Source organism: Struthio camelus, chromosome 5, assembly GCF_040807025.1.
Source record: "Struthio camelus isolate bStrCam1 chromosome 5, bStrCam1.hap1, whole genome shotgun sequence".
In the NCBI taxonomy this organism is placed as follows: domain Eukaryota; kingdom Metazoa; phylum Chordata; class Aves; order Struthioniformes; family Struthionidae; genus Struthio; species Struthio camelus.
Genome location: NC_090946.1, coordinates 18290676 through 18315641, shown reverse-complemented (window position 1 = coordinate 18315641; position 24966 = coordinate 18290676). Strand labels below are relative to the sequence as shown.

At 46.4% G+C, this 24966-nt stretch overlaps 1 protein-coding gene across 3 annotated transcripts in view; it reads right to left on the bottom strand.

Annotated features, from left to right (window-relative positions):
- LOC104143746 (uncharacterized) overlaps nucleotides 1–24966 on the bottom strand; it is a 187780-nt gene that overhangs the window by 9551 nt on the left and 153263 nt on the right. For all 3 annotated transcript variants that reach the window (XR_011141310.1, XR_011141311.1, XM_068944810.1), the window contains one exon: nucleotides 10671–10748. Coding sequence is in view for 1 of the 3 variants with exons in the window: in XM_068944810.1 (XP_068800911.1) it covers nucleotides 10671–10748 (78 nt within the window). In the remaining 2 variants the exon portion in view is untranslated. The remainder of the gene's footprint in view (nucleotides 1–10670; nucleotides 10749–24966) is intronic.

The following is a 24966-nucleotide window of genomic DNA, read 5'->3' as shown; positions in this document are numbered from 1 at the left end:
TGGTCTCCGAGCACCAGCGACTGCCACGGAAAGGAGCAGCTGCTTAGCAGCAACCTGCGAGCTTTTGAAAACAGATTTTTCTCTTCTTTTGGTATATTTCTTTTAAGGATGCAGCCACTGTCCTTAACCTGTTTTATGTGGTCACAGTCTCTGGGTGTGCAGCAAACTGGATCAGATGGCGAAACGCAGGCCTGTACAGCCCCTCGACCGCCCTGCACAAAGGGACCCGCGCTCCAGCCCACCCAGCACCTGAACGTTGCTCGTCCCCGTGGGCTCTTCCTGCTCCTGAATTCCTTGAGCTCCTGTTGAAGCATGACCCCAGAGCGGGGAGAAGGGAATTAAGGACAGGTGGACCCTCTTCTCTTAGACTGTCCTGCCTATCCCTGTGCCTGCCTCATGCTACTTGATGTGCCTGGAGATAGGAAGGAGCCTCTCCCCACTCCTAGGTTTTGCCAGGTGGGAAAGACTACACCGAGAGCTCACGTCGCAGGGACACTCACACCGCTTGGCGCAACCAAGTCACCCCCAGGGCTGCTCTCACTTTTACACAACAGAGAACAACCTAAGTGGCTCAGTGCAGCTCTCCAAGCCCCTTGAAAGGATGCCTCTAAGTCACCTCTGCAAGCATTTTCTCAGCTGTAGAGAGGAAAAGCACCTCAGCCCACAGAAGGACCTGGGGAGACGGGCCAGCATCCTCCCACGCTGGTCAGCCATCCTGGCACACGCGGGAAAAGGCCGTTGCAAGCGGAGCTGTGCAAAGCCAGTGTGTTCGAGATGGAAGAGGGCAAGGTACCGGGGAAAAACACTGGATGGAACGATCCTACATTGGCCTCTAGTGGATTGCTTAATGGTTTGTTTAGTTTTTTTCCCCTAACAGCAGGCAGTGCATGCCCTCCAGTCCTGTCACTCAAAAAGTACCGCTGCAGAATCTGCTTTTCACACTTCTCCCAACGGACCCCTCCACGGGGTAAAACGCACCAGCTTGAGAAAGCCAATGCCAGGCCTGCATAACGCATTTAAGCCTCTTTCAAGACCTCAGTGGCCTTAAAAGTGGATGAATGCATGAGTGGAAGTTACCACCTGCAGGCTACAGCCAGAAGAGTGGCTATTTTTCTGCTTGTTGAAAGTGGTCTATAGCACATTATAAAAACAATCTGCACTTAATTCTTGCTGAAGAATGGCTTGTAGCATAAGTGATGCGTTTCTTGTCATATCCTGATGTCCTTGCACGCTCACAGTGAGTCACGTGGCAGGAGCAACAGTGCATTGACGACGAACAGCGACAGAACTGATACGGGCATTGCAGCACACAGGGGAATAGAACAGGCAAGAACGGAGTCTCCTCCGTGGCCGCAAAAAGTCAATGTCAAATCTCCTATTATGCCTCTTGGTAATGTCCCTACGGTTAAATGGACTTCAAGCCTGCAGCACTCACCTAAAAGTGGCACCTGAGTATCTGGCCTTATGGCTAGATTCATCTCATCTATATTTAGCCATCTAGAGACAATATCATGTGTAAACTACTTCTTCATGCTCCCTCTATAGGCAGTGGAGAGAGAGAGAGGTCTATCCCAAGAGTCACACAACCCACCTGAGATACACACCTACTTGTTGGCATCTCCCCACGTTCCCAATCACCAGCATTAGAAGCTCTATTACTTCGTGCTTCCCTCCTGGGAGATACTCAGCAGCCTCCCTTTCTACAAAGCTGGCAGTAACCCAGAGCCGGCCATCACATCCCCTGCTCAGACACTCTCAGTGTTGTGCACTTAGAAGACAGGGCTGTTCCTGCTGTGATCGAGACTCGCCTCTTTTCACCAGAACAGAATCAGCCCCTTTGTTTTTTGCTGGCCTTGGCTTTATCCCTCCCCCCTGACCTATAGGTGATGAGCTGTGTTATCCTACTTGTCATTTCTGAGCCTTTCTGCCCCTCAGCTCTGAACCGTCTCTGAGCTGAGTGTTTCTCTGCCCTTTCCAGGAGGCCTCCCCTGCTCTTTAAAACTTTCTCGGAAGAACTGTTATCTGGCCAGATGTTCAAGAGGGGGAGGAATCCAAATGGAGCCTTCTTCATTACCTCTAACAAACTCTCCCTTTCTCTGGCAGATGCTTCCCACTCCTCCCACTGTACAGCTGGGCAGGGAAGAAGAAGCTGCCAAAATCCATAGGGCTGGTAGACAGGGCCTTCAGTGTGGCCATGGAAAAGAAGAAAACAAGTCACTGCCTCTGGGCAAGTGCTCTGAATTGCCAGTGATGTCTTGGTAATTCATATATGGCACTTAATTCAGTGTTAATAATTAAAAATTTGCATCCAGTTGCTTATTAAATGCTAGTCTCTATCATGATTATTAATTTTTACTGTAGTGCCTCCCAGGAGTAAGTCTGATTGGGCTCCCATCATGCTATGCAATCTGCAAACAGCCAGAGAGACTGAATTCCTTTCTCTAGGAGTTGACAGTCTAAATAAACAAGCCAGACAAAGGATAGGAGGGGAAACAGAAGCTCAGGGGAGGTGAAGTGAGTTGTCCAAGGTCACTCAGCAGGTCAGTGCCAGAGCTCGGAGAAGAACCCATGCCTGCCAGCTCCTGGTCTAATACCCTCTCTCCCCAGGGAAGATTGGGCCAAAATAATTTATTAGACAAAGAACTTCTATCACATTCCTGCTGGCACCATGAAGTTCTTCAGCTTGTGCAAATAAAACACAGTCAGATAAAGAGGCAACTGGGCACTTGTTATATTTTGGTTTGTTCAGTCTTTCTTTCTTCACATTAGTAATGTTAGAAAAATTCTTTACTAGCTAAACTAGCCCATAGCCTGGTCAGATGTATCAAAGAGCAGCGTTGCTTAGGGTCACTGAGCTGTAGATTTAGACAGTGAGGTTCTGAGGCTGGAAGGTATCTGCTGGAAGAAAGGTGCTGCCCTACACAACCCATGACAGCATGGCTCAGAGATGAACTCCCCTCCCACTGCCTGCTGGGCGCCGAGGCTAAACCGAAGGTGCTGACAACCAGCCTAGGCAGTCACGGGGAGAGAAGAGCCTTCAAGCAGGAAGGGAATAAAGAGCAATGAGATGAGATGAGGCTGGGGTAGGATATATGATGAGCACGTAACAGGCTGTCCAGTTCAGAGCTCAAATCCCCAAGCTCTCTTGTCTACTCTGTGCTGTGAAGCAGTGATCTTCCCGAAATTAAATCAGCCTCCCTTCCCTGTGGTGTCATGGTGTCATCCTCTAGGGAACAAAAGAGCTATGGCATCACGCGAGCACATGTTTGAGAAGCAGGTGAAATTATGATTCTTGGTTTTGCAGTTGATGAAATGATCTTCCATTAACAGATATTAAACACAGGAACTTCCACCTTCCCCACCGCTTCCCCCTCACCCTATTTATTTTTTTGCAGCGCAAGGAAGCACTGATCTGCTCAATTATAGGGTTAGGCAGGTGGAATCCTTTCGAGCAGTCGTGGCTGGCTGAAATGTCTTTAGCTGTTGTTAATTAAACTGCAATGTGTTCAATATCCCCCCCACATCGTGTTTGGTTGCTCTGCTCTGCAGTTCCTGTGAGGACATGTGCCACTCATCCCCCAGGAGAGCCTCCCTCACCCCATTGCAGGGTCAGGTGATTCTCACAGCAAGACAAGGATCACAGCAGCATATCAAGGAACATATGGAAGTAAATCATGGCAGAATAGGAAAGGCAACCCAGAAGTTCCCATTTATGCTGTATGGTGCATCTCTGCATGCCAGAGCACTCCTGTCGGCCCATCTTCTCACTGAACTAATTCATGTGAACCAGCCTGCCAGCCTGCCTGACAGAAGAGCAAAAAAAAAAAAAAAAAAAAAAAAAAAAAAGAGAGAGAGAAAGAGAACATGAAGATAATTAAGTAGCACAGCCGTTTAGGAACGGACTCCCAGAAAACCTCAGAGCTGTCCCTGCGGTCAGGTTATCGAGTGCCACCTCTTATTGAGGAACCACCACAAGGGCTCTTCATCACTTTACCTCCAGTAAGGTTCATGGCAAAAGCTTTGGCTGCTGCCAAATACAGCCAATGAAAACTGGCAGGAACTGGTCATTCCAGCCTATTCAAATGGTGACATTTTCCCCCCTCCCAAAATATGAACTTGGGAACATCCCAATATTTGTCATGAATGGATGACCTGGAAAGACAAAATAAAATCTCATTCTAGAAAAAAGCTCAAGGTTTGATAAATTGATGTTCAGACCATAAGGAAAAAAAAAGTTGTTTTGAATTCAAAGAACTCTGCTAAGACTACTGGTCCTGAAGTGTGTGACGGCATCTCTTCTTCCGAGATCAGACCTGAAAGTACCCAAACTGTTTTGGTCTAATTCTAGCTTAGCCCCTGAAGTTCCTTAATTCCATTATCTAATCTCTTCATTCAGTGCCAAGTGCTCTGTTAACATTTGGTTAATGCGAAGTATGAATGTTCAGCTACTTAGTGCAGACAAACAAGAAGAAATGCTAGGCCCAAATGTTCTGTGGGTGTAAAATTGGTCTAGCGCCGCTGAAGTCTGCGGGAAGGTTTTTGACTTATCACTTGTGAATTATAGTACTTGAAAAGCCTGGCCTGGATATCTGTTTGAACCTTGCACAAATGTTTCTTTGGCCTGGAAATACTAAGAGTTAACCAGAATCGGAAAGACTGGTTTCAGCAAGGTTAGAAATACTGCAAGGCAGCATTCCTCAGGGTATTTCAGTGCCTTTACCTCCAGTCAAATCCCAAATAGGGCAGAGGAATGTAAAAGTTGAAAGAAATGTTGACTGAACTTTTCAAACTTGAAAGAAGGGTCAAGTGTAGTTTGGTTCAAGTTTCAGGTGAAGGCTGGATATGGGTCTTATTCTATCTGAGGAGGTTCATGCATACCTAGTTCAAATATAACTTTAGGATTATTAGCCAGCAGGGACAGTGAAGCAGTGGACTGAACTTAATCCTAACTGAGCATCTGACTGTAACAGGAAAAAAAGACACTACTTGGTTTAGCAAATCTGTCACTCTCAGCAGTTTCAGTTCAGTAAAGGACTGAGACTTCAGCAGCTAACTCGGGGGCACAGGTCTGTGGGCAAAGTTACCTGCCTGGAGAGCCCAGTGGCCATGTGGAGCTCCACTGACACCAGCTGACCTGTGCAGGGGTGTCTGCAGGGTGCATGGGAAAGGTTGGCAATAGCCAGCTCAGCGGGAGCTGTGCGAGCACATCGCTGTGGGCTTGGGGCTGGCACAGCTTCACTTCACGCACGCTAGAAGAACAGCGGGTGCCCAAGGCTCATATCCAAAGAGATGTAAAATTCTGGGGGTGCTGGAAAGACTTGATGGTGACCTGCAAGCCATAATACCAGAATCGCAGCACTGTGGTCAGGGTGGGCATGTGCGATGTGAAAATCCCCACTCAAACTTCTGTTCCACCACCAATTTCTTGTGTGGCTTTCACAGAATAGTTAGGGTGCGAAAGGACCTCTGGAGATCATCTGGTTCAATCCTCCCCTGTTCAAGCAGAGTCAGCTGCAGCAGGTTGCTCAGGGCCATGTCCAGTTTTAAATATCACCAAGGATGGAGACTCCAGAACCTCTCTGGGCAACCTGTTTGAGTATTCAGCCACCCTCAGGCTTGACTTGGGCAAGCTTGGCTGGGCTGGCTTTGGGCAAGTCAGTCAGACCTCAGTTACTCAGAAGACCTCAAGAAACTGGGAGGATAAGTAAGCTGAAAACTGAGGCTCTGAGATACAACAGAGACAAGGGAGGGATACCACATAGGTTAGAAGGATGGGAGTTATGCACAAATATCCATTTACACCACCTCCTTTAAGACAAGGCTACAGGCCTTGCTTTTTCATATACTTCTGAATTCACATAAGTATCTCTTAACAAGAAAGCAAATGCCACACAGAGGTAGCCTGAGGAGCCGTTTTAAACGGGTGTCTGGAGGGATACAAGCAGGTCTTTGGGGTTGTTTTCCCTCCCTTCTTCACTCTCCCTCCCACTTCAAAGAGTTTGAAATGGCTAGAAATAGCAAGCAATTAAAGAAGGAGAGTTTAACCATTAATAAGGGTGGACAATGGTTAGGAAGGTAGCTAAGTCCTCTGGTTATACCTTACCAGCCTGCTTCTTGTCTCATTGTCACTGAGCCACTGAGTTGTCAGGTTTTTTTTATTTTTTTCTTTTTGGCAAACTGAGCCTGGCTAAAGTCTTTTAAGGAGTTAGTGAGCCAGAGGAGAGTCATCTTCCCCATGGCCATGTTTTGAGCCCCAGTTTTTGCCGAGTCTCTTGACTTTCACATGCAGAAGCTCTTGGCTGAAAGGCTGCCTGGCTTAGAGGCATCCCTGCTCGCCCCTCCATGGAGGCATAGAGGGAAGAGCTTGCTCTGGATCAAGGACTCCTCTAGGCCCAACTTCACGGTGTTTGGGCAAAGGCGATGTCAGACTGGCTTTTCTATTTCCTCGCACTGCCACCCAATGCAAGATCACATTTGTGCACCACCAGAAAGACTATGATATATCTTCTGGATTGTGTCCGAGTTGCTAGCTGTTAGATAATAACAAAAGCAGAGAGAATGTCTAATTCATCAATATATTAAAAAAAAAAAAAAAAAAAAGGCCAGACTATCTCACACTTGTCAATAGCAAGGCATGGGGGTGGGTGGGGAGCAGCTGAGGAGCTCTTTTAGGGCTGACAGTGGAAAATGGCATTTTAGGGGAGTAAGAGATTGTGGTCAGAGAAATTACATTAGCAAGTTCAGGTCTACTGCCTCTGTGGCCCTTGAGCAACATTCAAGCAGCTTTGAGTGCTGGCAAAAACAAGTTTTCACTGAAGTCAGCACTCCCAAGTTCGTGCAATGGTAAAAGAAGGAACTGCAGGCCAGTTTTCTTCTTCTACCAGCAAGGCTACCAACTGAATCCTGACCTCAGTACCTTTTGGGGAGGTAAAAACTTAAAAGGAGGAAGGATAGCACAGGAATATGAATGAAGCAAGATCCACCTCAATCCTCTGCTCACATGTGAACTGAAGCCCACATTCAGCCATCTCAGAAATTCCAACAAAGTTCAGAGCTCTGCCACGGTCCACATAGTCTGGAAACTTTTAAAAACACCCTGACCTCTGAATTACATAGAGGACTGGAAGGAACCTCACTTCTTGCTCAGATACCATGTAAGACTTGCAGCATTGCCAGCCTCCTTAACAGCTGGATATTAGACAAGAAGAGCTGCAGTTCTCAGCCAGTATGTTGGGTCCCATGTCTCAGTCTGTAAACTGCAGTCTGCAGACACACTTGTGGGGTAGTGAAGAATCAACAGAGTAAGTAGGAAGCTCTGTTTTCCTATCCTATGAGAATTTTCAGAGTAACAGATTTTTCTTTCTATTTCCTGAATCAGGACAAAGTCAGAACTTTGAAAGCTTTACCAAAACCTGAGTTACTGAGAATATGTCCAAAACAGATCAATGGAAATGAAATGTCACATTTCAGTGTTTACCTATCACAATCTGCTTTATCTTTTTTTAGTCTAAGTTCACTATATTTGTAAAACTGTCCCTGAATCTAAAATATCTTTGGCACAGGATTCCCCAAAGCTGAAACAACTGACAAGAACCTATTTGCATACCCTGACACTGAAACTCATCTTTTCTTGCAGATAGTTTTGCTTTGGAGTAATTGGCATTTTCAGGTTTAAAAATATGAAACTCCTTGAAAGGGAAATTCTTGACCACTTTGGAGAATTAGCTCAAACAAGGGCCCTGTAGCTTCTACACTTAATTTGCCTGCACTAATCTCAGTCAACAGTAGCTTGGACTGACTCTACAGGAGCCACTCGTAGCCCCTCATAGTCATCCCTGGGTCTCCATGGAAGGACCTCAAGGGACCTGGACCCATTTCTTGGCCAAAGCAGACAGGTTTTGTGTTACAGAGCGGGGAGCATATGCAAAGCAAAACGCACATGCCGACATTGTTGGATGTGGCCCACATTGCTGAGTGTCAGACTTGCCGGGGGATCTCACTGTGTGGCTCCATCTCCTACCCATCAGACACAACAAATGCCAGTGCACCCAGAGAAACCTTCCTTCGCCCTCTCTCCCTCTCCAGGCCACTGAGAAGCAGCCAGGGAATGTGCTGAAATACCACTTTCCCCAAACCACAATGTTTGTTGCTGCCATTTGGTCCTATCTGATAAACAACATAAAAACAGCAAAACCAGTTCCAACTGTTTCCTCCTCCTGATGGGAGCAAGCCCTGGTGTCTCAGCAAGCCCTGGTGTCTCAGCCAAATCCCAGAGGAGTAATTTAATAGCATTCTTGCTCAGTCTGCCTCAGTTACCCCGCTTGGATGTGTTATGTCTCCTCACTTCCTGTTATGGCATCCTTAGCATTCCCCACACTGCTAACAGCCACATTTCTTCTCAGCGTACGTCATCACCGAGGACTCTTTGCCTGCATACATGCATATTAGCAGAGACAGTAGGACACATTTCTGGGATAGATAGGTAAAAAAAAACATTTACATCTATTCTACCCAGAAGCTCTAAATTTCAGGGGACTTGGGAGGCCAAGGGGGAAGGGGAAAGGGGGGTGATTTTTGCTTTGACATTATATCAAGAGGAGGCAGCCAGCAGAGAGATTAGATTTAGGATTGCTTTTAGGGGATTGACGGTATCTACCAAGCTGGCGGGGTCTCCTTCTTGTTAGTTTGATATCAGAAGCTTAGTGCGAGTTTTAGAAAGAGCTCAAAACTCATGAGTGTTGAGGGCCACTGTAAAAAAAAAAAAAAAAAAAAAAACTTCTAATGAGCACATTACCAACAGATTCCCAGACCTCATCAGCAAGGGTTCTGCATGCGACCCCAAATGATGGAAAATCTATTTTAGGAATGTTCAGGGAACTTCTCAGAATATAATTTTTTGTGCACTGAATATTTTGTGCATTGCTGCAAGTGAAGTGTCTATTCATCATCCACACTCCAAACACACAAGGCTCTGAAAGATAGCTGGGGAGGTGTAAAAGATGACAATCCCTTTGGAAGCATCCACCTTCAACTAGAGACAATGTCTTGCCTCATTGGTGGAAAGATATTAAACATAAAAAGGCCTGATTTTCAAGGTCCAACTTATTCATATTCTTTTCCACCTAAATATGCAGGTGAACGAGGGAGCAATTCATGTGTTTGGGGGCTAAGAGGTGGGAGATGCTGAAAATAAGGGCCTGGGACAAAGTGCAAAGAAGTGCAAAAGGAGGGAATCAATCAAATGGAGTGAACAGAGGGGTCGGGCTAAAACCTCACGAAGCACTGCTCAGCCCCAGCTACCATGGACATCACTGGTGGTAGCCAGGGTCGGGCACATGCAGAACACCAAAATTATTGGGCAGCCAGCAGGAAGACAGAGCTGTTCAGCTCCTTTTCCCTCTCCTGCTGCTGCTGTTTGTACGCCCCCTGAAATCACAGACCTATCTTAGCCCGCCGGACTTCGGACTCATGTATGTGTGTGTTCAGGGCACGGAGGTTTAAAATTAGCATGAGGACAAAAAGAAAAAAATTTCCGGCACAACTCAGCTGGAACACAAGCACTTCCGCTACCCTGGCTGACACCCCGGCGGGGGGAGCACCCAGCTGGCCGCAGCAGCTCTGCTGAAGGGGTAAGCAGCCGAATCTGCCAAAAGGGAGCACCAGTGGGCACCGTGGGGAGGACCAGCCCAGGAAGCAGAAGGTAGAGCTGCACCTGAGGGAGCCCTGATACATCCTGGCTTTGCTGTGACACCTGCAGCAACAGCTTAACCTCTTGTCCCCAACACGCACACCCAGCGCGTGAATGGAGTAACTCACACCCTGCAGTGTTGTGCATGGATGAGTGCATTAAAGCTCACGAGGAACTACGACACCCTTGTGGCAAAGGCACTTGCAAATATGCCCATACCAAAGTCACAGAACTGGCTAGTCCAAACACTGGCACAGCCGAGCCTCAGAAGCAATAACCTCACCGCTTGCTCATTCATCCTGCTTCTCCAAATACACTAAATTGTACCCTAAACCATATGGCTGTTTCTTGATTACCTGCTATGCAACTGCACCTCCTGCTTTGTCCAGCTATCTGCTACTTGTTTCCCACCCAGTGCTGCTGACTACTGGCATGAGCTCTCTTAATTGGAGAGAGCAATTAATTATTGCTTGTGCATCTGAGGTCTGAACGGAAACCCAGCTCTGTCGTGGGCACTGAAAGACACAGATCCCTGCCCAGAGAGCTGAAAGTCTTCCCTAGGCAGCTAAAGCTGCAGAGAGCAGCTGTGACATGGAAAAAAAAAAAAAAAAACACTAGAGGTAGGCAGAATAACCTGCTCCCAAAACCACAGTGAGATACTCAGCCTCAAAAATGTGCCAGCTTCGACAGTCCCGGAGCTTTAGAGAGAAGGAGGGGGAATGCCTTAACCTCAGTGTGGGTTCCCCAGCCTCCACAGAGGGCAAGCCTGTTGCCTGAGCGGAGCCGTGGAGCGCTGGGAGGAGCTGGCTGCAGGGAACCTGCTCCGATACCGCTGCAGGCGAGGGAGCACGCGTGGGAGGGGTGGGGGGAAGTTAGCACGTTTGCGGTGAAAGGGGCACCTTGGGAGAGCGCTGCCCCGACTCTAGGCCATTTGTTAGCGTTTAATTGTGGAGGGAGTCATCGCTGAGTGCTTTGTTCATACCTAGAAAGTCCACAGGCATCTGAGCTGAGGATTAGCCACGGAGAAGCCATGTGAAGAGTCGAGCCAGAAAAGGAGATTCTGCAGAAAGGAAGAATCAGAGAGATGAGTTCAGCTGACAGCCCCATATACCTCCTGCAAACCCCTTGCAAATTAGCTGAATAACAGACACCTGCATAGTTGACACAGAAATCTCCCAAGAACCAGCCAGGCCACAGAACCCCAGCATTTCTGGGCACACAAGCTCTATTTTCTCTACTACAGCTTTTCAGCACCTCAGATACACTCAAGAGTTTAGAGTTGACTGCCTGCCCTTGGGTGGGAAGGCTGGTTCAGATTTTATTCTCTCTCAGTCAGCTGTTTGTTTCAGTTTTTTTCTGATTACATGGCTTACCTAACAGATATTCTACACCACCCCCATGCTACATGGCTCTTAAATGTGTTAATCAAGCTCTTTGGTGCTTTACATGTCAATTGTTGTTCCAAACTGTTATAGTTTTGGCAATTCCTTGCTAAAACTGTACCCTCAATCTCTGACCTCATGCAGATAGCTTACTTGGGGATAGGGAAGTATTTACACTATTCAAGTCCCTTCTGTACTGAAAGAAAAGGCCTGCTTTCTCCAGGCAGCACGTGAATAATCCCAGGCAATCAGAGCCTGCACTCAGCAGCATGACCCCCGAGAGAGTAAATGTGAAGGCCTCTTCCAGCCCTATTACTCAGAAACGAGATAGTGGGATGGGTCTTTGGTGAGCCCTTGGTGGAGCGTCCTTGCTGCAATCTTTGAACCTGCCTGGTTTGGCATCTGAGCAAGTAAACCAAGAGCTGTGGAGAGGGAAACGGAAAGCAGACATGGGAGCAGGCAGCACAGAAGAGGCTTCATTTTCGCAACTGTGGCAGAAGACTTGCAAGAGCACAAGAGGAATGAAGAGGGACAGGTAAATGAACCCACCAGTTGCTTGGGGTGCTGCACAGCTCCCTACTTCACAACAGGGGGAAGGACTAGTTTCACGCCTCTTGCATTTATACCATAAATGATGTAGGAGCAGTGATGGCAAAGATCTCTTGAGGTCCCTCCTGCCCATGGCTCCACAGGGTGCAGATGAGAGGTCCTCAAAGGGCTCAGCGGAAGTATTGCTGTTACTGAGGAGTCTGAACCAAATTCAGCAGTGTGGTGAGGCAGGGATCGTTCTCCTTCTTGTCTCCTTGATAATGTGTCTACAAACTCCTAGCAGCAGATCAGGGCTAGGGACATTTGTGGACAGGGCAGATGGAGTTTGAGGGGTTAGTCCAGGGCAGGACAGAAGACCCACAAGGGTGACTGCAGCCTTGCAGAAGTCACTGTGCTACTGCTGGTGGCAAGGCATTTTCTACTGAGGACGTGAGAGAATATGGCAGAGGTCCTCTACCATGAAGCTACAGAGGTAGGATTTTAAGGAATACAGCTTGCTTCCTGTTTGGTTCAGTACAGATTCACTGAAATGATGAAATATTACTGCAACTTTTGGTCAAACTAAACATGGTTTTCCTCCAGACACTTTCAGCTCATTCACACTGTAATTTCTAATGGATACCTTCGGGCTGAGATTTTCCAGACTCAGTCTCTTCCAAAAGATGAATTTTTGTCCTGGGGAACTTGAGGTCACAGTCATCTCCCTCAGATGATCCTTTGCATTAGGGAGTCCTTTTAAATGTAGAGGAGGGAGGCAACTTTGCCAAAGAGCAGGGAGCTGAGCTACAGTGTGGACATGGCTTCAAAGAGGGATGGAAATGCTTGGAAGATTGATATTTGATCCCAGGAGATTTCAGGATATGAGAGTACTCATGTACTGGATTCTGGGAAAAGCCAGGGAAATTATGCCCCTGATGGATATATGCAAGAGGAATTATGTAAGAACTGCATGGACATTTCTGACTGCGGCTCTAGCACCCACGAGTTTCCTCTCCAAAAACTCTGCAGCATAGGGAAGAGAAAACAACGGTTGCCACATTAGTATTAATACCTAGTATTAGAGTAATTCGTGTGGAATTTGCAAGGAGGGGACAGAGGTATCATCATTAAAGTTTGGGTAATGTTTGTAAAGCATGCAGACACTATGGTAAGAGTATCATAGAAACACCCAAAAACTGGAGCCTGAGTTAAGACAATATTTTCTAAGTGGGAGACATCGATCTTGTGACAATGTTTAGTTACAATGACTTTTATCTCTGCCATGCCAGTCAAGTCACTTAATCATTGCATTTGATGGATGTTAGGGCAGTAGAACCACAATTGCTCATTGTCAGACTGATAGAGAGGTCATGGGCTTTGCTAAGCTTTTGATCAAAACCTGAAAGAATCCTTGTCACATCTGTCAGGTTTAAAGGAATAATAAATTTACTAATTTAGCTTTGGTGGTAGGTAGTAGCTGGTGCCACCTTTATCTGTTTCTCATGAGAAAATAAACTCCACACCACCATCCCCATCACAGCATGGTGATGCTGCAACATGCTGTTAATCTTCACAATGTGAGACGTAGACTTTTAGGGGTGAGGGATGGCACAAATGTGTGGGATGAGTCAGTGACTTTGCAACATCTCCCTTGCAAGTCTAAAGGTGGCTTCATTTAACCGGCTGGACTCCCCCAAGCTTGGTGGAAGAAGGTGATGCAGAGACACTGGTGAACTGGACTCTGCCTACTTGCTGGAGCCTGCCACAGAGTCTTGACTCAGAGGCAAGTACATCGTTATTTCAATTACAGGAAAAAAGGAATTAGCATACTGTGGCTCACCCTTAATCCTTTAAAATTTAGTATCCTGTCTCCAATGTTAACTAGCCCAGATACTTCAAGAAAGGTGCAAGAAACTTCGAGAAGAAGCATCAGTAAACAGTTCTAATCCTACTTGTTAATGCCAAAACATGTTTTTTTTTAAATCCCTTTCCCAACTTTTGTTTACACTCGCTGACATGAAGTTGTTAACACCACTGTTTCCTAGGCACACACCCATTCCTTTTTGAATCTAGCTGTATTCTTGGCTTCAGCTTGATCCTATTATCCTTATTATCACTACAGTGTTTTTATTTATAATGCCATACCATGTGTGGCACTGTAGAGAGTTATCCAACTGCTCCTTGCCCCAGGGAACGTGGAATTGAATTGCAAAGAGTGCAACGGGATTGCCGAACCATACTGTGTTTTCAAATCAACTACGGAAAGACAGAGGTGAGAACAAAGCAAAAGGAGGAGCAGATGGGAAGGTGGTGTGGGGGAGAGCGGAAGTCAGGAGGAACACGAAGATATGAGCGCAGTGGAGACCGAGGGAGCACCATGGACTTTATTCTTTGGCTGCCAGAACATTAACATCGAAATCTCTGCCTGGATCTGGATTTGTTGACACAAATCAAGTGCTTGAATGTGGGGGGTTGGAAGCAATTTACCTGTTACAGTTCCAGTGCTGTCTATCTTAGGAACATAACTCCAAGGGCTAGAGCAGTTGTAGTATATCTGCCTGTCTCTTATCTAATGTGTAACCTCCTGGACTGAAGACATAATGTACTGTCTATCCTTTCTGTGATAAAAATAAAGCATATAAAAACACACACACACAATCCCAGGCCAAAAATTCCCTTAGGGGAACATACTGTGACTAGATAAGAAGGTACTCGCTGGCACGTAGTTACCTCTTCATTTCCTAACTGGGACACTCGGGGAAAGGGTGGAGTTAGGGCTGGCAGAGGCACATGGCTGCAACAAGGCAGGATGAGAAGGGCAAATGCTAAAGGAGATGGCAAAAATGTGTGAGAAGAGTGTAAGAGTAATGTGCCAGGGAGGATGGGCCAAGGAAAAAGAAGCCAAAGGAAATGGAGGGAGAAGCAAGCGGACTTTCTCAAGGCTTTCGTAAATCAGTATGACAGGTGACTACTGGGCAGTGGTGGTTTAAAAATCTGACCTCTTTAGGATTGTGGGCAACAAACCCCGTGTGTATGGTCCTTAGGACCAAACAGGGCACCTTTGGTGCTAAGATCAGCAGCTTTCTACCGCCGGAAATAAAAGCAGCCCCTACAAAGCTGTGCAGGCCCACGTGCGCGTCACTCGGACACAGCACCTTTCCAGTGCTTCGCTCACTGAAACCCTCAGGCCTGAAGGTAAAACTTCATCACAGGTAGCAATTTGGTCTCTTTTGGGGGCTGATGTTACAGGGTTTTCATTTCTCCTTTGCCACTGATTCCCTTCAGTGGTCTTGGGCAAATTTCCTAATTCTCCTGTTTCAACAGCTTCTGTTGAACAAGGGGATCCCCAAATCCCCACTGACAATGCTAGCACCTCAAAACCCCAGACGCTGGGCCTTGTCCCTGGACTGCTGTATTTCCACAGTAACACCAACGCTGAATCCCCAGATCCCTCCCTCTCTCAATTCTTCTTGCCTTTGAGCTATTTTGGGGAGGACGGCTCTTAGAAATCCAACAACGTTTGGTTAAATTTTCACTTTATCTTGCTAGCGGACACGGTGTGGTAACCCGGGTTGTCATCCGCCTACACCTTGACGTTGCCCGCGCAAGGAAGCCAACAGTGTCAGGACCCTGCCAAGGATGCATTTTACAGGCACACGCGTGGCTCAGCTGGCAGGAGCCTGCAGACAGCCTGAAGGGTACCTAACCGCAGATAGGACTATTTGGAAACATTTTCAGAACTGGTTTAGCCAATAGGGTGACATTTATATTCCAAAGGAGGACATTTCATTTTCTCTTGAGGGTAAACCTCTCAAGTCAGAGCAAAAAACTAAAATTTTGGAACCCCCAAATCCTTTAGGAGCATTTACAACTTCTTTTTCTTTTGCTCTCTTTTTAATATTTGTATGAAAAAGTTAATTCAAAATTAAATAAATGCTCTAGGATGAAGTATCAAAACATTTGGTTCTGAAAATGTCAATATTACATATTTGGACATTTTCTATGTTTTTTTTAAACAAACAAAACAAAACACTGAAATTTATACTAGCTTTGCCAAAAATGTCAGTTCCATCAAAATTACATTTTGCAAGGAGAAACTATTTTATGCTTTTTTCCCCCCTTTTGATCACTGCTTGCAATGAACTCCTCAGAAAAAGTGGCCATCTGGGTTATGCTGGGAGCAAACACTTTGTGTGTGCGCCAGTGTTTGCACGTGCAAAATACCTTTAACTGCTGGTGCCTGAATGCGGATTGAAATGTAGGGAAAATACAGCCCCCGTTCAGGGCAGCGAAGACGGGGAACTGTCGCCTGACTGACTTGCTCAGGTTGAGCGAAGTAGCTTGCGGCCGAGTCAGGAAATGAATTCAAACATCCTGTGCCTCCGCCACACAAATCAACCGTCCTTGGAAGGAAAGGCAGCCATTTACAGTCACGCTGCTGCTGCAGCAAGTGTTGGTGCCAGGCAGGTCCCACTGTTGCCCCGAGAAAAAGGAAGCCCGGCGGCGGACTCTTTTTGACGTGGCCAAATCCACGTACTCTCTGCACTCTCCTGCAACAGGCTGTGAGAAAGGACAACGCAGGGGCAATCATTAACACAGGCTTTTTGCGTACACCAATCTTCAGACCATTTGAGTCAGTGAAGCGTACTTCCCATGGGAACTCTTAGTCCTGGCTAACTTGAGGCAGGACCAATTAGAGCAGGCAGTAAATATACTTAGCATGCTCAGGAAAATACATCTAAAGCTGTTTATACACATTCCTTTGGACCAGTCAGCAACAAAAATGTCCTTACAGCTGTTCCCTCCTTCCCTTCTTCCTTCTCTCCCTGCCCCATTTCAAAAATAAAACCCTCTGGCCTTGCCTAACCCTTGCTGAATTTACTCCTGTTAACTCCCAAGTCCATCAAGTCTTGTGGCTCATCAGCACCTCGGCTTGTGAACCTCCTGCAAATTCCCAAACATCGTGCTTCTTCTGGCTCCTCCTAAGACACGGATAATGCAATAGAAAGTCTAAAGAAAAGGGGTTGCACGTTTGCCTACTGTTGAGGAACTGATACCTGGTACCAAGTCACCTTCGTCACCAGGTTGGGGCTCTGCCTAGACCTGCTGCGTTTAATCAGTAGTAACAGCATCTTGACATCCATTGCCATGACAGTAACAGCAGTGGGACTGACTAATGAGAATGAACTTAGGTGATCTGCCTGTGGCTACAGAGAAAATCTGCAGAGAACAGAGAAGAAAACCCAGATCTCACGTCCCAGACGAGTGCCCTACCCACCCGATCATTCTTCTTCCTAATTAATAACATGTTTTGCTCATTCTGTGTGTTATGTGATCGGGCATGTTAGCTACATGGCACTTGTCCTGTTTTCCACATGGGTGACTGAGCCTTTTGCAAAAGGACCCAGACTGAATGACACTGGTTACAGTGCACTAATATAGTTCGATCCTAAAGCAAAATTTTTCCACTAAATTCCACTGTGGACATAAACTTGGTTTCACCAAAAAAAGTCAGGGTCGAAAATTTAGACTCACTAAAATCAGAAGGATTTTCTCTTCAGTTAGGACAAAACCTGAAAATGGCTAAATTCTCTGTGAAAAAAATCCTTCTCTTCCAATCTGGTCAAGGTCAGTTGAACTTCTTTACTTCTTATTTTATATCATCCAATACTACACATTTTTAAAAGTTATTTCAGGATGAAAGAAAATAGGACTTTTCATCCTAAAAATGTTTCGAGACATCTCTTTGGTGCTTTATTACATATGCCAATGGAGCAAAAACAATGCATGCATGTTCCTAATGTCAGGCATAGGGAAAATGGGTATGTGCAACTGGAAGAGGACATAAGAATCTGAAGGCATGCTGGTCAGCTCTACTGCTGGCGTATTTGGTTGTCAGTATCTGGTTTATGGTCCTGTGGCCCCATAGCTCTCTCCCCCTCAGGGTCGTTCTCTGTGCTGGCTGGGGAGGCCCAGAGCAGTGCCCTCCGCAGTCAGCCAGTCCACAGTTCTCCATCAGCTCTCTACGTTTGCTATCATGCGACAAATCCTGAGGTTACCAGCCAGCAAAGAGAAAAGGAGGCCCAGACGGCAGCACATTGAGTTCTTCTGAACTCTGGAGAGGTGCAGGTGAATTGGTGTGCTCTTCCCATTACTTCGCACCTGAATTTCAGGGGTATTCAAAAGCAGACCCTGTCAAACTCTCAGAAACTCACAACCCTATGATCACCTGCTGCTCAGCTACCTGCAATTACCCACACAGCCCAGAAAGTGTTGATGACAGCAAAGCTTTGTACTTTTTTGAGGGACAAGAGCACAGTCTGAGCCAGAGACCTCCAGAGTTATGCACATAAATGTTTCTTCCACTTAAAGCTGCAAGACTCACACCCACCACGGTCAGGTGCAAAGAGATGTGGTGACCGGGTGTCTCTGTGGCCAGTGCCAAGATGGGGAAGAAGGCTTCTGCATGCTGACACAGGCTAGGCTGTCTTCCCTTGTGCCTCTGTCACTTCCTCCAGACCCCCGTCTCTTACTGCTTCAGCCTGTATTCTATATCCCCCAGTTCACCTTCCAGTAGCAGCTCTAACAGGCTGGAACAAAGCAGGTGAGGAGCAGGAGAGGTACCTATTCCATCTTCGTCCCCTGCCAGCTTTGTAATTAGTAGTCTTTTGGAGTCAAGCCACTTCAGATGCACAGCCACACAGCTGGGGGCCAGGAGATAGTTGATGAAAGGCCCTCTAGGGATAACAAGGAGGCATGTGGTGAACAGGCCACACAGTAAACATAGCCAGGCAGCAGCAGGAAAGAGGTATTTTGTTCCTTGAGTCTTTGCACCTCAGAAGGAGGGCAAACAGAACAGTCTGGAAGAGGGAGAGATGTGACTCTCAAGCCGACAGGTATGGGCAGGGCTCTTTGGTTTCCACAGCTTTCTCCTACCACAGCAGCTCTTCCCAAAGAGTCTGGGTTATTAAATGACTGGCTGACATCTGCCAACCAAGCTGGAGACCAATCCAAAAGAAGCTACTAGGTGTTGAAGCCACAGGTCCAAGTTTCTGAAAAGAGCTCTTTGCCAAGCTCAAGGAGGCCGAGCCAGAGCATCTGGTTAAAACACATGCACACACACACAAAGGCAATTCTCAAAACTGGGCTAGGACAATATTTGCTCAGAATATTTTAAAGCTTAATTCCTGTGATCCCAATGGCTTCATGAGCACGTCCCACTAATGGAGCATTTCCAGGCTTTATCTGATCAGCCCTCTCTCCACCTTCCCACACGCTTGTACAGCAGAGCAGTGCCTAATGAGCTGGATGCAATGCAATGCCCCACTTTCTGGTCTATAAATAAGGAAGCCCATGGCCTGGATAAAAACAAAGACGTGCTCTTGTGTATATTTACAACTGGAAGGGTAACAGAGAGCAAGGATTTGGTGGGGGGGGGAGGACAAGATGCACTTGGATGAGTAAGAAGGGATGATCTTGTGGTTAAAATGCAAGATTAGAAACTTGGGTTAACTTCTTGACTTTGTCATAGATTTCCACACATCTCAAGAACAAGTGAAATGCATCCATTTCCCACCTGTGAAATGGGTAGGACGTATTTCTGTCTGCGCTGCTTCTTCAGCCAAGGAGTGGTTCTTGGCTCTGTCTGTGCATAGAGCACAAAGGAGACAAGGTCCTAAGTGGTAGGAGGGCTCCCTTTCCCTCCGTTCAGATGTTGGCTCTGTGGCTTCTCCCTCTCACAAAACCCATCCCTCTCTAACCTCTCTCAGAGGGGCTTCCAAGCTAGAGTCTTTTAGGTATTTCCCTCTTCAGAAACACTCCAACAATTCCCACTACAGTATGTTGTAGAAAATGGGTTGCAGCTTACGAGGTGACCAGGTTATTTGGTTCCATACATCAGGAAAGTTTGGGCAAATTACACAAAAGAGTAGAAACTTCAGTCATGGCTTACATGACCGTAGCAGAGTCCACACTGGAAGACGGAAATGACAACTAGATTAAGATCTTTGCTGAGAAGAATTTAAGTCATGCAATTCCACCCATCTTTCAAATAAATAACACACCTTCTGAAATAATCCCTGAAGGCCATCCAGAGGATCAGATAGCCAGAAGACTCCATCAAAAAAAGAAGCAGTTTTCCTACATGTTAACTACAAAGAGGTGGAAAAAGGAAGGCAGAGACAAGAGAACAGAAGAAGCAGTAATAATCTGAGATGACTTGATAGAGCAAGAAAGGAATTGTGGATGAATCAACCAACAAAGCTAGACAACACTGAGTCCTGAGAAGGTAGCAAGAGATAATGAATATTGACCAGGAAACAAGGAGATTACAATGCATGACACAGCAAACTTTTCAGCACCTTAGTGATAAGAAAACCGTTCAGTACCCAGTGAACCTGAGCAGAGAGCAGTTTTGCTGGAAAACTCAACATTCAGTGAAATCCAGATATTCACAGAGATAATTGCCTTTCCTTGAAATTGTTCAACTATTTTTCTTTTATTGGCTATCTGAAAAGCCATAAAATGAAAGATCTTCAACAGCTGAAAATACACCTTTCATTTTCCAATGGAACCTGTAAATTTCCATGGAAAAAGTCAACGAAAACATTTTGTCATTCACTTCAACATTTTCCAGGGAGGAGGGAGAGGAGAAGGGGAAACATTTTTTTAGACAAGGTCTACTGATTGGCAAAGCTCTTTAATAAATAGATCAAGCCAGAGTGCAAGACTCCAGTCCACATGGCAGAATTGCTGGTCCTTGAAAGGCTGATAGAGATCTTGTTGGCTGAAATTCTCCCTGTGGTTGACAGAGCATTAGCTAAAGACAGGATACAGGCAACCAGTCCTGCTGAGAACGACTTGATGCCAAACCAATGGCTGGCAAGATCTTTAAAGGCTTAATGACAGAATGCAAATGCTCGCACAGAGACCTGACCAGTAGAGAATTTGCTAGCTGGGGAACTGCATGCTAGCCGCATACCATAACACTATTTTGCTCTCAAGGAGTGAGGAAAAAAAAGAGAAGTTTTACTCAGTAAATATTTCCAAGGTGGCTATAACCTTCCGCCAAGGAGGCAAATCCAATATTAAACATCAGGAGAATAAATCAGCTACACTGACTGGCAAAAGGCTGAGAATCCAAATTACAGCAAGGTCAAGAGGAAGCAGGGGGCTTTCTGAGGGAGCCAGAATGACAAATTCAGCACATCTGGTAGGTACAAAGCAATGCCCTTCGGGCAAACTCGGCCCCCTAGCCCACCCCTGTGAGGCAAGGTGAGTGTCTACTGCTCAGCAGCAGGAATAACACATGCAGGCGTCACAGATGCAGCCACAGGGAAGTCTCATCAAAGGAATAGCAGCCTGGGAGAGGCTGGGGAGAAAAAAAGGCAGGTGGATGAGAGGCAGCATCATAAGAATGTGCTGCTCATGTGGATGGCTGAGCTTCTGGGAGCTGGTGCATCCACTGGCTCAGGGGATGCTCTCCTGCACCCATGCCTACTCCAGAGGTGGAGTGAGGACTGGTCGGGTCAGGACAAGCATTCCTGGTCCAGCTGGGTGTGTGCAGCTAGTGAAGCTGTGCACCTCCCCACCCTGGCCACTTCTGCAGAATTCGTGCGAGAGCTCTCATGCACAGTCCCACCAGAAGGTACAATGCACTTCAAAGGTACACTACTCCATAGGGCTCCCCAGGACCTAAAATGAACGTGGAGCATCCTTAAAGCTCCTCTAAATGATCATGGGGACTGGGCAGGCCTGAGCATTGTCTCAGAGACTCCAAGAGGATCTCTGGAGAAAAAAGCAAAAACAGAAGAGTAGCGTGCAGTCGGTTTTCCTGTTGGAAAGACTTGCCAATCAAACGTACTTTGGATGCTTAACAGGTGGGTTGCAGCCAAAAAATATATTTACAAGAAAACGTCCATAAAAAGAGCATAGGCCCTTAATGTACATACGAGACATGGCATGGAAAGCAAGCAGAAAAACAGGGCAAGGAACAAGAAAAAAAAAAGAATAGAAAAGATTTTGTTTAAAGAGAGCTGGAGACAAAAGTAGGTCAAGGACTGATATTGTTTTGTGGAGGCTGTATGGAACCACAATTAGCTGGCATTGCAGAGCTGGTATCTATGTGGAGCCTACCCAGGCGACTGTGTCACAAGGAGTTACATGGTCAGGCTCCCTTGGAAGTGTCACAGCTGTTTGTAAGGCGGTGGGGTAAGTTCTGCTCTGCTGGGGTTCACACAAACAGTTTCTTGGGTTTCAGTCAGTCACTCTCGTGGGAAGGCTTCCCAGCACCATACCGCTATGATTTGCTTTTAAGTTTGCATGGTCCCAGACTGAATCCTTTCACCTCTGCCTGGGTTTAGACTTGAGTTTGTCACTACGTAAAACAAGAAAAATCTAAATATTGATTCCAAACACCCCAAAGTTTGGGGAAAGGCTATCAGCACTTAAAAGTACTCTATTAACATTTGAATGTTTTACAGCATAAACTCCTTTCAACAGTATATTTATCATGTTTTGCTTGCATTATTTTTGCTGTTATTTATAACCTACTTAACATAGCTAAGATGATTCTCATTTTTAATGTAACGTAAAGGAAGAGTGGGAGGGAAACACCCTTTGAGGGGGGCATGGATGAAACAGGGCAAAAAGGAACAATAATACATGTATATTCAAGCAGGATCAAACCTGGAGTCCTATTTAATGCAGTACCTTGTATCTGATAGTAGCTAAGAAAGTGCAGGAAATCTTGCACTGTGTAACCTACCCCCAGGGGAAAGACTTTTCCTAAATCCCAAGAGTTTGAACGGTGATATTTCATATCCCATCCACTGCTCCTAAAAGCAGGCGCTGGTGCAGTTACAAGGGCATGAAATCAGGAATAGATCCTTCCTCCCCGACTCTTCACCTCAGCTTTGAACTAGTTCAAGGTGTAAGAACACTAGGATGAACATAATACATATATTTAAATATTTACAAATACATATGAATATATAAATATATATTTATATACATATATATATTTTTATATATATTTAGATTATCTTCTGGATAAATTGTAGTTTACACTATCAACTTTCAGTTTGCCCAACCCACACTGACATATTAAAACAGCTCTGAAACTGCCAGTTCACATGAATGTTTTGCTAAAGGACTCAGGAAGAGCGAGGGTCGCTCTTGCCCAGCAGACCATCACCCTGCCCACTTTGGCAGTGGCTGCTAGCTGTCCCACCAACTCAGGTTACAGATCCTAGATCCTTGTCCATTAATGCTGATGGGTGCCCCTTGCCATGGTTGGCCCTGTGCCCACAGCCCCAGCGCTGCCACCTGCAGCACCCTTGCCCTGCACGCTCTTCCACATGGAGGAGGCAGAGCGAGGAGGGAGCCTCAGGCACGCATTGCCTCCAGGACGAAGCCCATCGGGTTCAGAGTCCAACTCAAAATCTTATAAAGAAGCATTTGTAAGTTCTCCAGGGTGGATTTAACGCTGGCTGTGGATACAGTGACTAAGGCTGAGATTCTCAAAGGTATTTAGGCATTTGACTCCCTAGTCAAGCCAAACCTTTGAGGATCTGGGCTCAGGCACAAGGGCTTTCTACCTAGACAAGCATGAATAATACTTTGGGCAAAAGCATCAGCCACGTGGCTCCCCAGCCAGCCCTCCTGATGAATGCAGCCCTAATTAACGGCTTAGATGCTACAGACAGGTGGGACCTAAATCCCCAAAGCCTCTCTGACCTGCAGGGACTTCCCACGTATGCCATCAATTGCTTCTTTTGCCTGTCACAGGTCTGGCCACCCTCTGATCTCACTGCTCCCATGGCACGGCGCATGCCATCATGCACGTATGGGGAGCCCATCAGCAGGTCCCGTCACCTGAGGCTTTGCAAGCAGAACACGAGGAAAGGCAGGGAACCTTTCTGGGAAAATGGAAAGATGTAGGAAACATGGAGAGCAGGAAAAGATTAGTTCAATTAAGGGAGTCAACCAAACAGCTGATATAATGCAGAATCTTAGGTGTACCTTGGGGATGGGAAGTGACTGAAGTACCTGGGTGACAGAAGCATTTTCACCAGGGTGGCTACTGCCTCATATAGTCAAATGCAGTGTTTGGCTAAAGTTGATGTATCCCTGTGGAGCATTTCAGCTTTGACCAGTTTTATCAATAAACTTTTCCTGGGGAAAAGGAGACAAGAGTGGTTGATGCTGTTTAGCTGGTTTAGGACATTGGCCACACTTAAAATCCCTGTTCTGCCTGAATCAGAATGATCTCCAAAACCTGAGGAGGAAAGCAGGAGAGCAGGAAAAAGAGGCTGGAAGGTGATGCTTTAACAATGCTGCACTGAAATGTTTAAAATATGTCAAAACCTTTTCTTCTTTTTTTTTGAAAATGGGAAATTCATCAAATCTGACACTTCCCATGAAGAGTTCTGGCTCTGATGAATCAGTATATTTGGACACCCCCTAAATCCCCTGTCCACTACCACTTCAGCCAAATATTCTTGGCTGGTTCTAATTATACAGCCATATATTTTTATACACACATACACCCAGTGCATACATGGGAAGGTTCAGCAATCACAACTCGAACGGGAAGGGAAGTGTTGATAAGACCTTAGCTGATCCACAGGACAAAAAAAGGCTGAGAACTCTTTTTTTCGCTTCACGTCACCCTTACAGGAAAAACCCAGGAACTGGGGGCTCTGCAGATGGCAGCCACATGCAATCACTCTCCAGCCCTGGCTCAACATTTCAGCACTTCTCTAGTGCCCTCCTCAGGTTTTGCAGGATTTCACTTTCTGCGAAAAGCGTGGCCGCTTCTGGCCCTGCCAAACGCCCAGAGACCTTGCGAGAAGGTGAGAAATGGTCCTTTCCACACCCACTGGAAGGGGAGGGAGCATGAGAAGCCCAAAGAAGCTGATTTACTTAACAATGAAATTCATCATCAGAGTTTCAGACTGCAACAGATGCGTTAGGGTCCAAGTACAACCCCAGAAAAGGATTGAGAGCCTGTGTGAAATGTCGGAGGCCTCCGTTTGCAGGAACAGCAGTGAGAGCTGAGCACTCAGCACCCAACCAGATGCCACCGGCATCTTTGAGGATGAACTCCTGTAGGTTCAGGGTTGCCTGATGGGGCTGGTGGGAAGCTTGACCTGAGCCCAATGGAGGCCTCCCTCTGCTGCCAACAGGGTTTCTATTGGGCTTACTACATCTCCTGTACCAAAAGCGTGCCTTTTCCTGAAGGGGAGCAGGGGAAAGCATTTTCCCTGCCAATGATGAAATGGTTAAAGTTGAGAGCAAATAGGCCACTCAGCTCTCCCTTTAACCCTGCTGCATCAGGAGAGACCTGATGGCCAGCCAAATCTACCA